This window comes from Oncorhynchus keta, chromosome 13 (genome assembly GCF_023373465.1).
Source record: "Oncorhynchus keta strain PuntledgeMale-10-30-2019 chromosome 13, Oket_V2, whole genome shotgun sequence".
Lineage (NCBI taxonomy): Eukaryota > Metazoa > Chordata > Actinopteri > Salmoniformes > Salmonidae > Oncorhynchus > Oncorhynchus keta.
Window position 1 is genome coordinate 10,628,485 of NC_068433.1, and position 14,332 is coordinate 10,642,816.

At 43.6% G+C, this 14,332-nt stretch overlaps 1 protein-coding gene across 2 annotated transcripts in view; it reads right to left on the reverse strand.

The window, feature by feature from the left end:
* The window catches only part of LOC118372772 (stromal interaction molecule 2-like), a 101,882-nt gene that overhangs the window by 39,562 nt on the left and 47,988 nt on the right, over positions 1-14,332 (reverse strand). For both annotated transcript variants that reach the window (XM_052459312.1, XM_052459313.1), the window contains exon 2: positions 3,681-3,811. In XM_052459312.1, coding sequence (XP_052315272.1) covers positions 3,681-3,811 — 131 coding nt within the window. The remainder of the gene's footprint in view (positions 1-3,680; positions 3,812-14,332) is intronic.

Genomic DNA, 14,332 nt, shown 5'->3' on the forward strand with positions numbered 1-14,332 from the left:
TGTCACTATCCAGCAGCCCTACACTACACTAGAACCACATCACTACTGGTGTCACTATCCAGTAGCCCTACACTACACTAGAACCCTCACTACTGGTGTCACTATCCAGTAGCCCTACACTATAACCCCATCACTACTGGTGTCACTATCCAGTAGCCCTACACTACACTAGAACCCCATCACTACTGGTGTCACTATCCAGTAGCCCTACACTAGAACCCCATCACTACTGGTGTCACTATCCAGTAGCCCTACACTACACTAGAACCCTCACTACTGGCGTCACTATCCATTAGCCCTACACTACACTAGAACCCTCACTACTGGTGTCACTATCCAGCAGCCCTACACTACACTAGAACCATCACTACTGGTGTCACTATCCAGTAGCCCTGCACTAGAACCCCATCACTACTGGTGTCACTATCCAGCAGCCCTACACTACACTAGAACACTCACTACTGGTGTCACTGTCCAGTAGCCCTACACTAGAACCCCATCACTACTGGTGTCACTATCCAGTAGCCCTACACTACACTAGAACCCTCACTACTGGTGTCACTATCCAGTAGCCCTTCACTACACTAGAACCCTCACTACTGGTGTCACTATCCAGTAGCCCTTCACTACACTAGAACCCTCACTACTGGTGTCACTATCCAGTAGCCCTACACTAGAACCCCATCACTACTGGTGTCACTATCCAGTAGCCCTACACTACACTAGAACCCTCACTACTGGTGTCACTATCCAGTAGCCCTACACTACACTAGAACCCCATCACTACTGGTGTCACTATCCAGTAGCCCTACACTACACTAGAACCCTCACTACTGGTGTCACTATCCAGTAGCCCTACACTAGAACCCCATCACTACTGGTGTCACTATCCAGTAGCCCTACACTACACTAGAACCCTCACTACTGGTGTCACTATTCAGTAGCCCTTCAATACACTAGAACCCCATCACTACTGGTGTCACTATCCAGTAGCCCTACACTACACTAGAACCCTCACTACTGGTGTCACTATCCAGTAGCCCTTCAATACACTAGAACCCTCACTACTGGTGTCACTATCCAGTATCCCTACACTACACTAGAACCCTCACTACTGGTGTCACTATCCAGTAGCCCTTCAATACACTAGAACCCTCACTACTGGTGTCACTATCACCATATTATGTCCCCTGTGACAAGGTTACTGTCAACTCCGTTACCTCATCACTGTCACCCGTTACCTCACTACTGCCAGGAAGAGAGATTGAGGTTGTGTGAGTGTGAGTGTGAGTGTGAGTGTGAGTGTGTGTGTGTGTGTAAGAGAAGTAGAGGGGAAACGCTGGTGTCACTCCCACATTATGGGTGGGGGTGGGCCAAGATGTGTGTGGCAGGGGGTGAGGATATCCCTAAAGTGGCCCCCTTTCCCCAACCCTTGTATCCTCAACCCTGTCACCATCAACCCTGTCACCATCAACCCTGTCACCATCAACCCTGTCACCATCAACCCTGTGTCACCATCAACCCTGTGTCACCATCAACCCTGTCACCATCAACCCTGTCACCATCAACACCGACTTCACTTTTCTTACAAACTCCCAAAAGGCATTTAACCCTTAACACAATTTTTCATTAATAATAAAATAATCAAACAAAGTGTGTCAAACAAGTTATTGGGAATAATGTATATACACTGAGTATACCAAACATTAGAAACACCTTCCTGTTGCCCTCAGCGCATCTCAATTCATCAGGGCATGGACTCTACAAGGTGTCGAAAGCGTTCCACAGGGATGCTGGTCCATGTTGACTCCAACAGTTGTGTCAAGTTGGCTGGATGTTCTGTGGCCTGTGGACCATTCTCGATGCACACTGGTAACTGTTGAGTGACAAATCCAGCAGCATTGCACTTCTTGACACAAACTGGTGCGCCTGGCACCTACTACCATACCCTGTTTAACTTCTCTAGGGTAGGGGGCAGCATTTGAAATTTGGATGAAAAGCGTGCCCAAATTAAACAGCTTTCTACTCAGGCCCAGAAGATAGGATATGCATATAATTAGTAGATTTGGATAGAACACTCTAGAGTTTCAAAAACTGTTAAAGTAATGTCTGTGAGTATAACAGAATTGATTTGGCAGGCGAAAACCTGAGAAAAATCCATTCAGGAAGTAGGATTTTCTATTCAATGCCATTACAGTATCCATTGACTTAGGACTCAAATTGCAGTTCCTATGCCTTCCACTAGATGTCAACAGTCTTTAGAAATGGTTTCAGGCTTGCATTCTGATAAATGAGGGAGTAAGAACAGTCTGAATGAGTGGACCCTGCCGTGTCACAGAGCTTTTTCATGCACGCGACCGAGAGAGTGCCTTTGTTTACCTTTTATATTGACAACGTTATTGTCCGGTTGAAATATTATAGATTATTAAGGCTAAAAACAACCTGAGGATTGAATATAAACATCTTTTGACATGTTTCTATGAACTTTACGGATACAATTTGGATTTTTTTGTCTGCCTGTTGTGACTGCGTTTGAGCCTGTGGATTACTGAAGAAAATGCGAACAAAACAGATGTTTTCGGATATAAAGAGAGACTTTATCGAACAAAATGAACGTTTATTGAATAAATGAATGTCTTCTGAGTGCCACAATATGAAGATCATCAATTAATTTCATCTCCATTTCTGACTTGTGTAACTCTTCTACTTGGCTGGTTACTGTTTGTAATGATTTGTCTGCTGGGCTACGTTCTCAAATAATCGCATGGTTTGCTTTCGCCGTAAAGCATGTTTTAAATCTGACACCGTGGTTGGATTCACAAGAAGTTAATCTTTAAACCTATGTAAAATAGTTGTATCTTTTCTGAATTTTTTGTAATGAGTATGTCTGTATTTGAATTTGGCGCTCGGCAATCTCACTGGATGTTGGCCAGGTGGGACGCTAGCATCCCACATATCCTAGAGAAGTTAAAGACACTTCAATATTGTGTTTATTCACCCTCTGAAAGGCACACAGACACAATCCATGTCTCAAGGATTAAAAAACTTTCTTTAACCCGTGTCCTCCCCTTCATCTAACAACTGACATCAATAAGGGATCATAGCTTTCACCTGGATTCACCTGGTCAGTCTGTCATGGAAAGAGCAGGTGTTCTTAATGTTTTGTACACTCAGTGTAAAATTGGGTGAATTTTCTAAAACGGTTAGGCTCCTAACACAGCATGAACAGAAAAGAGAAAATCCATCATCACACTGAGAAAGGCCTATCATGTTATAGTTCTCTCTCTCCCTCTCTTATGTCCACTATCTCTCCACGAGCTTCCTAAGCTGATAATGGCTTGCAAACATTACTCCATTAGTTTATGGCGTTGTTTATGAGGCTGTAAGGCTTTAAGGCCAAATTCAGGTCAACTTTTAAAGCCACAAAGCGTTCCCACCTTAACAATGCATACTCAAAACATTATCATAAAAAAAAAAATAACTTGGAAAACAGAAATGACCAGGGAACAATGACGACTTGGTAACAGAGATGACTTCATAACAAAAATGACCAAATTACACACATGACTTGAAACAGAAATAAGCAGGTCACATACATGACTTGATAACACCAATGACTTGGTATCACAAATGATCAGCGAATGTCACATACAGACTAATCCAGTTTTAGTATGACTCACCTCTACACTCTCGTTGACCTCGATTCCCCCGTCATTGTCGTCATCCAGCTGTTTGTGAATGACCCGGAGGGCCTCCAGGCTGAAACGGTCTGCATCACCCATGCATGGAGGCATCACTGTCAGACAGGGGTCTAGAGAGTTCAAAATATCAAATGTTATAGGTCATACTCAGGTTAAAGGTCACAGGCATCAAGTCTTGTGTATTAAGTAAGGGATAATCAATGAGGGCCTATGCATTTTATGCTAAATAATGAATGGCGTGGAAGTGGCGTAACTCTTTCCAGAGAACGCATAGAGCCCCTATTTGATTATCCATGTTATACCATGTCTATAATTTAACACATTTTCCACCAGAAATGCTTTAATTTGGCACAAGAAATGTGTTCAACATCCACTGAAGTAGCTTGCGAGTTGACTAGATAGATACAGTAGTTGCCTTGATAACCAAACACAGACTTGCTAGTTTAACTAACCAAATCATCAGTCCGAGCTTGCTATTAAGGAAAAACTCAACAAATGCCAAATTTGACTTTTGCTTTCAAAAGCAGCTCAAATATAGAACATGTAAGAATGAACTATAGCCATTGAATTTGACCGTGCAGATAAACCGTGCGCTGCAAGGAAATAATGAACGCTCTAGAATGCCCTCCAAGCCAATCAGAAATGAGAATTCCATAATTGCATGGTATAATCACATCTACAGTGCCTTGCGAAAGTATTCGGCCCCCTTGAACTTTGCGACCTTTTGCCACATTTCAGGCTTCAAACATAAAGATGTGAAGAATCAACAACAAGTGGGACACAATCATGAAGTGGAGCGACATTTATTGGATGTTTCAAACTTTTAGTCTCAGAGGTCTGTTAAAAGCGCAGAGAGCATCATGAAGAACAAGGAACACACCAGGCAGGTCCGAGATACTGTTGTGAAGAAGTTTAAAGCCGGATTTGGATACAAAAAGATTTCCCAAGCTTTAAACATCCCAAGGAGCACTGTGCAAGCGATAATATTGAAATGGGAGGAGTATCAGACCACTTGCAAATCTACCAAGACCTGGCCGTCCCTCTAAACTTTCAGCTCATACAAGGAGAAGACTGATCAGAGATGCAGCCAAGAGGCCCATGATCACTCTGGATGAACTGCAGAGATCTACAGCTGAGGTGGGAGACTCTGTCCATAGGACAACAATCAGTCGTATATTGCACAAATCTGGCCTTTATGGAAGAGTGGCAAGAAGAAAGCCATTTCTTAAAGATATCCATAAAAAGTGTTGTTTAAAGTTTGCCACAAGCCACCTGGGAGACACACCAAACATGTGGAAGAAGGTGCTCTGGTCAGATGAAACTAAAATGGAACTTTTTGGCAACAATGCAAAACGTTATGTATGGCGTAAAAGCAACACAGGCCATCACCCCGAACACACCATCCCCACTGTCAAACATGGTGGTGGCAGCATCATGGTGTGGGCCTGCTTTTCTTCAGCAGGGACAGGGAAGATGGTTAAAATTGATGGGAAGATGGATGGAGCCAAATACAGGACCATTCTGGAAGAAAACCTGATGGAGTCTGCAAAAGACCTGAGACTGGGACGGAGATTTGTCTTCCAACAAGACAATGATCCAAAACATAAAGCAAAATCTACAATGGAATGGTTCAAAAATAAACATATCCAGGTGTTAGAATGGCCAAGTCAAAGTCCAGACCTGAATCCAATCGAGAATCTGTGGAAAGAACTGAAAACTGCTGTTCACAAATGCTCTCCGTCCAACCTCACTGAGCTCAAGCTGTTTTGCAAGGAGGAATGGGAAAAAATGTCAGTCTCTCGATGTGCAAAACTGATAGAGACATACCCCAAGCGACTTACAGCTGTAATCGCAGCAAAAGGTGGCGCTACAAAGTATTAACTTAAGGGGGCTGAATAATTTTGCACGCCCAATTTTTCTGTTTTTAATTTGTTAAAAAAGTTTGAAATATTCAATAAATGTCGATCCACTTCATGATTGTGTCCCACTTGTTGTTGATTCTTCACAAAAAAATACAGTTTTATATCTTTATGTTTGAAGCCTGAAATGTGGCAAAAGGTCGCAAAGTTCCAGGGGGCCGAATACTTTCGCAAGGCACTGTATAAACATCCATTTGGCGAGATGTTGACAGATGTTCACAATTCACGTCCAGACAGATTCACATGATTTATTATTTACATGATTTATTATGTACATATTCATTTGACATGATCTGTTTTTAAAAACACTGTGCTAATGGGTGAATAGTGCTGTACCACAAGGTCACGTCACTCCAAGGTTGCAAAGAACAGAGCCTCTCAAAAATGAATGTCTGAAATTTTCAAACTTAATTCTAGAGATTGTATTGAAGACATTTAACAGCATCAGAGAGCAAAACTGTGTCATAGGATTTCCGCATTGGGCACTATTGTATCCTGTCAAAAACATCACGTCTGAGAAACCCTCTTCCAGCAATGTTTCCATTTTACAGTCTGGCATGATATTCCTCTCACATCCCAAGTGGCCACATTGTTTTCATTTGTGCTCGAGAGAATCCTACAGCAAACGAGTCCAGCAGTACAGCCTACAGTGCCTTGCAAAAGTATTCATCCCCCATGGTGTTTTTCTTATTTTTTTGCAATACAACCTGTAATTTAAATCGATTTTTATGTGGATTTCATGTAATGGACATACACAAAATAGTCAAAACTGGTTAAGTGAAATCAAAAATTGTTTCAAAATATTCAAAAAATATATAAAAAATGGAAAAGTGGTGTGTGAATATTTGCTAGGAAGCCCCTAAATAAGATCTGGTGCAACCTATTACCTTCAGAAGTCACATAATTAGTTAAATAAAGTCCACCTGTGTGCAATCTAAGTGCCACATGATCTATCACATGATCTCATTATATACGCACACATCTGTTCTGAAAGGCACCAGAGTCTGCAACACCACTAAGCAAGCGGCACCATGAAGACCAAGGAGCTCTCCCCACAGGTCAGGAACAAAGTTGTGGAGAAGTACAGATCAAGGTTAGGTTCTAAAATAAATATCAGAAACTTTGAATATTCCATGGCGCACTATTAAATCCATTATAAAAAAAAAATGAAAGAATATGGCACCACAACAAACCTGCCAGAGAGGGCCGCCCACCAACGCTCACTGACCAGGCATTAATCAGAGAGGCAACAAAGAGGACAAAGATAACCCTGAAGGAGCTGCAGAGCTCCACAGCGGAGATTGGAGTATCTGTCCATAGGACCACTTTAAGCGGTACACTCCACAGATCTGGGCTTTACGGAAAAGTGGCCAGAAAAAAAAGCCATTGCTTAAAGAACAAAAAAAGCAAACACATTTGGTGTTCGTCAAAAGGCATGTGGGAGACTCCCCAAGCATATTGAAGAAGGTACTCTGGTCAGATGAGCCAAAAGATTAGCTTTTTGGCCATCAAGGAAAACTCTAAGTCTGGAGGCAAACCGAACACGTCTCATCACCCGAGAACACCATGTTTTTCATTTGCAGGGACTGGGAAACTGGTCAGAATTGAAGGATGGTGCTAAATACAGGGATATTCTTAATGGAAACCTGTTTCAGTCTTCCAGAGATTTGAGACTGGGACGGAGGTTCACCTTCCAGCAGGACAATGACCCTAAGCATGCTGCTAATGCAACACTCGAGTGGTTTAAGGGGAAACATTTAAATGTCTTGGAATGGCCTAGTCAAAGCCCAGACCTCAATCTAATTGAGAATATGTGGTATGACTTAAAGATTGCTTTACACCAGCAGGAACCCATCCAACTTGAAGGAGCTGGAACAGTTTTTTTATTTTTTATATATTTTTTTTATTTCACCTTTATTTAACCAGGTAGGCTAGTTGAGAACAAGTTCTCATTTGCAACTGCGACCTGGCCAAGATAAAGCATAGCAGTGTGAACAGACAACACAGAGTTACACATGGAGTAAACAATTAACAAGTCAATAATACAGTAGAAAAAAAGGAGAGTCTATATACAATGTGTGCAAAAGGCATGAGGAGGTAGGCGAATAATTACAATATTGCAGATTAACACTGGAGTGATAAATGATCAGATGATCATGTACAGGTAGAGATATTGGTGTGCAAAAGAGCAGAAAAGTAAATAAATAAAAACTGTGGGGATGAGGTAGGTGAAAATGGGTGGGCTATTTACCAATAGATTATGTACAGCTGCAGCGATCGGTTAGCTGCTCAGATAGCTGATGTTTGAAGTTGGTGAGGGAGATAAAAGTCTCCAACTTCAGCGATTTTTGCAAATTCGTTCCAGTCACAGGCAGCAGAGAACTGGAACGAAAGGCGGCCGAATGAGGTGTTGGCGGCTTTAGGGATGATCAGTGAGATACACCTGCTGGAGCGCGTGCTACGGCTGGGTGTTGCCATCGTGACCAGTGAACTGAGATAAGGCGGAGCTTTACCTAGCATGGCCTTGTAGATGACCTGGAGCCAGTGGGTCTGGCGACGAATATGTAGCGAGGGCCAGCCGACTAGAGCATACAAGTCGCAGTGGTGGGTAGTATAAGGTGCTTTAGTGACAAAACCGATGGCACTGTGATAAACTGCATCCAGTTTGCTGAGTAGAGTGTTGGAAGCAATTTTGTAGATTACATCGCCGAAGTCGAGGATCAGTAGGATAGTCAGTTTTACTAGGGTAAGCTTGGCAGCGTGAGTGAAGGAGGCTTTGTTGCGGAATAGAAAGCCGACTCTTGATTTGATTTTCGATTGGAGATGTTTGATATGGGTCTGGAAGGAGCGTTTGCAGTCTAGCCAGACACCTAGGTACTTTTGGTGTCCACATATTCAAGGTCGGAACCATCCAGTGTGGTGATGCTTGTCGGGCATGCGGGTGCAGGCAGCGATCGGTTGAAAAGCATGAATTTGGTTTTACTAGCGTTTAAGAGCAGTTGGAGGCCACGGAAGGAGTGTTGTATGGCATTGAAGCTCGTTTGGAGGTTAGATAGCACAGTGTCCAATGACGAGCCGAAAGTATATAGAATGGTGTCGTCTGTGTAGAAGAATGGGCAAGAATCCCAGTGGCTAGATGTGCCAAGCTTATAGAGTCATACCCCAACAGACTTGCAGCTGTAATTGCTGCAAAAGGTGGCTCTACAAAGTATTGACTTTGGGGGTGAAGAGTTATGCACGCTTAAGTTCAGTTGTTTATCTTATTTCTTGTTTGTTTCACAAGAAAAAATATTTTGCTTCTTCAAAGTGATAGGCATGTTGTGTAAATCTTCTTTTTTTTTCAATTTTAATTGCAGGTTGTCAGGCAACAAAATAGGAAAAATGCCAAGGGGGGTGAATACTTTCACAAGCCACTGTATCCCTTTCAAAAGGACAGTGTGATCTGGGCCTGCGCCAAACTGTCTGAGCGAGTGCCACACACATTATCTATACAGTCCAATGGAACACATACACACACACTCACAAAAGCATGCCTATGTATTCGCTATAACCACACAAACGTGCACACACACACACTGTGAGCAGACACATGCACAGATGACAACCTACACACAGCTGATACAGTCATTACTCTAAACCAGACTATGTTCGTCAGGACAGGCAGGATAGTGAGTGCAGTGTGTATAACCAGCTGGGATCTATAGAATAAGACACTCTCTTTTAAACAATATTCCACTGGACACAATGAGTAAGGAATTATCTGTTGAACAATACACACTAACACAGAAACGAAAACACTGCATCAACATGTAAAGTGTTGGTCCCATGTTTCACGAGCTGAAATAAAATATCCCAGAAATATTCAATACGCACAAAGCTTTCTTCTCTAAAATATGTTGAAATCAAACTTCCACACCCGGCTTCTTCACAAGCCACACGGACAGCTAATGAACCCAAAAGGATTTCAGCACAAACTGTAAACCATCTCAGAGAAGCTCCTCTGCATGCTCAGCAGGGTCTTGACTGGACTGCAGTTCGGCATCCTAACCGACTTCAGTGGGCAAATGTTCACCTTCGATGGCCACTGGCACGCTGGAGAAGTGTGCTCTTCATGGATGAATTGCATTTTATTTATGGCAATTTGAACGCACAGAGATACTGTGATGAGCGAGGCCCATTGTTGTGCCACTTATCCGCCATCACCTCATGTTTCAGCATGATAATGCCGGGCCCCATGTCGCCAGGATCTGTACACAATTCCTAGAAGCTGAAAATGTCCCTGTTCTTCTGTGGCCTTTACACTCACCAGACATGTCACCCATTGAGCATGTTTGGGATGCTCTGGATCAATGTCTACAACAGCGTGTTCCAGTTCCTGCCAAAATCCAGCAACTTTGCACGAGCATTGAAGAGGAGCAGTGGAACAACATTCACCAGGCCACAAATCAACAGCCTGATCAACTCTATGCGAAGGAGATGTGTCGTGCTGCATGAGTCAAATGGTGGTCACACCAGATACTGACTGGTGTTCTGCTTTAGACCAGGTCATAACATTATCTCTGCTGCATCCCTATGTTGTAAATGATGTAGTTAACTGTATGGATAAAAGGAAACATTGACTTTTGATTGGACCACAGCCCAGGCTAAGTACAGGTGAGAGGACACTGGGTAAGAAACCCATGTTACTTGGCAAAACTATTGGCAAGGGCACGTGATTGGACGATATCACTTAACTGGAAAAAAATACATATAAAATATGTTCAGCAAATCATTGACATTATAATCAAAGTAATGCAGGTAAATAGTGAAATGCAACTTGTCATGAAGACAAAACGTTTTTGAAGGAGGCTTTAGCATATCTAAATGATGTTTTCAAAGGTCATATAATTCATTTGCTTAGCAGGCGTCCTCCGTCACAGAAATGTACATATTTACATAGCATCTATTTGGCTACCTGGTGATATCTTAAGAGCTAAGTGCATTCTGTATTGCATCAGTGTGACAACAACCATGAGTCTCAAGTCCAACTCCTCACCACTTCTTACAGCACATCCATTCTACAAAGACATGCCATGCTGTCCACCTAGGAACGAATGGTGACGTTCATGTTTTATCGCTGTACAGGTTTTATTATTAAAAACCCTGTAGACCGTGTACAGTAATACTACTATTTTGTTTAAGTTGAGCCCAATTTGAGAAAAGTGTTTTAAGTTATTATCAAAAGTCTTGGAAAATAAAAAATGGAACTTGGGTAGGCCATCTGCTGCAATTCAGGAACACAAAACTCACCTTCCCATTCCCTTCCTCTCAGATGTCATATTTTCAGTGTGTATATGTGTGTGACATTCTGACCCTACAATGACCCATGTGACAGGAAGTGAAGTGATCCGTGGTGACACTGTGTTCCGGGGGACTCATGATAAATAAAAACAACCGTCAGAATACGACCCAAAAGGGGTCAAATTTGAGAACTGAGAGCTAAAAATAGTCCCTGGAAACCAGTGGGCTTATCTTGGAAAACCTCAACAATGGAACGTCTCCCTCTCGCTTGCTCTCTCACACACATGCGAACAAACTCACAACATGAAAGAAACATCTGGTTTCAGAGCAAATGTGTACTGTAGTCCTGTCACTGTTACAACTACAGCAAATCTACTGCCAATATGAAACTATGCTAAACATCTGCAGTAAAATGTCCCATCTGCACTTCTGAAGAAAGATGTCCTGGATGCATATGGAAACATCTGAATCCATTAAGTATTGCTGACAGAGCAGGTACACCTGGTTCTGGTGCTGTTTGTAAAAGGAGTGATTTGAAAGTGTATGTGGGTTTCACGACGACATCTGTTTGTGGGTTTATGAGGACACGTTGTTTATGAAGGCAACTTCCTGTGTGTGGCGGTCGTCTGGTGGTATGCCGTCTCTGGCTTCGCAGGAAAAAATCTCAGCGCTCGCAGGATCACAAAGCATCCTGGGTGAGTGGGCGGCAAGATGAATGGAAATAAAAAGGAGGAAGTCTATTTCGAGGTGACATAAACAAGAGATGTTTTCCATTCATGTGAGATGTGTGTTGGTTGCTTGCGCTATGGGTTGTTCCTGGTGTTGTGTTTGTTGTCCCTGGTGTTATCTTGTTGCCTTCTAACTGATACAGTGTACCGGTTCTCCTTAACCTTAACGACAATATCAATTATTGACGTTATCATCAACACGACACTAATTCCCTTCTCCATGTCCATAAATAAACCACCAGAACAGAGAGAACAGCTATAGTCAGTGCATCAAAATACACCTCTTTATTACAAGGTAAAATAACACCAAAGTCAAAGAACTGAACCAGAGAGTTGCAGAGTAGTAAGTAACCATGACATCTACTCAGACAGCTAATACCACAGTTACTGACTGGGACCTAGCAATTAACTGGCGAGCTAAAATGAAAAAAAAAAAAACATTGTCATTTCTCATTCTGTAGTTGTCCTTAGGCACAGATCCCTCGCTAACACACACACACACACACACACTCACACACATGCACACAGACACCGGGGACGCTGGGTAACGCTGGATCTGCGTGTGGTTGTGGGTGCCTGCTGGTTCCGGTGGTTGGTGTACATTACGTGGTAGTCAGAGGAGAGCTACGGCAGACACATGGATCTGGGTTTCCCACCAGCACTTCCTCCAACGTACCCTGGCCAAAGATTGCACTATTCACCAGAAATTCCCGTGGCTTCATTCATTGGCTAGCTAGCATTATCCAATGACAACACGACATGTGTACTTTACTCTCACCTGTACGTGGACACTTTCATACACGCCACTGCATTATGTTAACACATTCTGATCCCTTCACTCAATATTGGATCTACTGTAATCTAAGGATCAGGAGTTTCTGGAGAGACGGAGCAGAGGGTCTAAACCAAACAGAGGACTGGGAAAACACACCCTACTGTATCATCACACCCTACTGTATCATCACACCCTATTGTATCATCAACACACCCTACAGTATCATCAACGCACCCTACTGTATCAACAACACACCCTACTGTATCATCAACACACCCTACTGTATCATCACACCCTACTGTATCATCAACACACCCTACTGTATCATCACACCCTACTGTATCATCACACCCTACTGTATCATCACACCCTACTGTATCATCAACACACCCTACTGTATCATCAACGCACCCTACAGTATCATCAACGCACCCTACAGTATCATCAACGCACCCTACTGTATTAACAATACACCCTACAGTATCATCAACGCACCCTACTGTATCATCAACACACCCTACTGTATCATCACACCCTACAGTATCATCAACACACCCTACAGTATCATCAACACACCCTACTGTATCATCAACACACCCTACTGTATCAACAACACACCCTACTGTATCATCAACGCACCCTACAGTATCATCAACGCACCCTACAGTATCATCAACGCACCCTACAGTATCATCAACGCACCCTACTGTATCATCAACACACCCTACAGTATCAACACACCCTACTGTGTCATCATCACACCCTACAGTATCATCAACACACCCTACAGTATCATCAACACACCCTACTGTATCATCAACCCACCCAACTGTATCATCACACCCTACAGTATCATCAACACACCCTACTGTATCAACACACCCTACTGTATCATCAACACACCCTACTGTATCATCACACCCTACAGTATCATCAACACATTTACATTTACATTTAAGTCATTTAGCAGACGCTCTTATCCAGAGCGACTTACAAATTGGTGCATACACCTTATGACATCCAGTGGAACAGCCACTTACAATAGTGCATCTAAATCTTTTAGGGGGGTGAGAAGGATTACTTACCCTATCCTAGGTATTCCTTGAAGAGGTGGGGTTTCAGGTGTCTCCGGAAGGTGGTGATTGACTCCGCTGTCCTGGCGTCGTGAGGGAGTTTGTTCCACCATTGGGGGCCAGAGCAGCGAACAGTTTTGACTGGGCTGAGCGGGAACTGTACTTCCTCAGTGGTAGGGAGGCGAGCAGGCCAGAGGTGGATGAACGCAGTGCCCTTGTTTGGGTGTAGGGCCTGATCAGAGCCTGGAGGTACTGAGGTGCCGTTCCCCTCACAGCTCCGTAGGCAAGCACCATGGTCTTGTAGCGGATGCGAGCTTCAACTGGAAGCCAGTGGAGAGAGCGGAGGAGCGGGGTGACGTGAGAGAACTTGGGAAGGTTGAACACCAGACGGGCTGCGGCGTTCTGGATGAGTTGTAGGGGTTTAATGGCACAGGCAGGGAGCCCAGCCAACAGCGAGTTGCAGTAATCAAGACGGGAGATGACAAGTGCCTGGATTAGGACCTGCGCCGCTTCCTGTGTGAGGCAGGGTCGTACTCTGCGGATGTTGTAGAGCATGAACCTACAGGAACGGGACACCGCCTTGATGTTAGTTGAGAACGACAGGGTGTTGTCCAGGATCACGCCAAGGTTCTTAGCGCTCTGGGAGGAGGACACAATGGAGTTGTCAACCGTGATGGCGAGATCATGGAACGGGCAATCCTTCCCCGGGAGGAAGAGGAGCTCCGTCTTGCTGAGGTTCAGCTTGAGGTGGTGATCCGTCATCCACACTGATATGTCTACCAGACATGCAGAGATGCGATTCGCCACCTGGTCATCAGAAGGGGAAAGGAGAAGATTAATTGTGTGTCATCTGCAT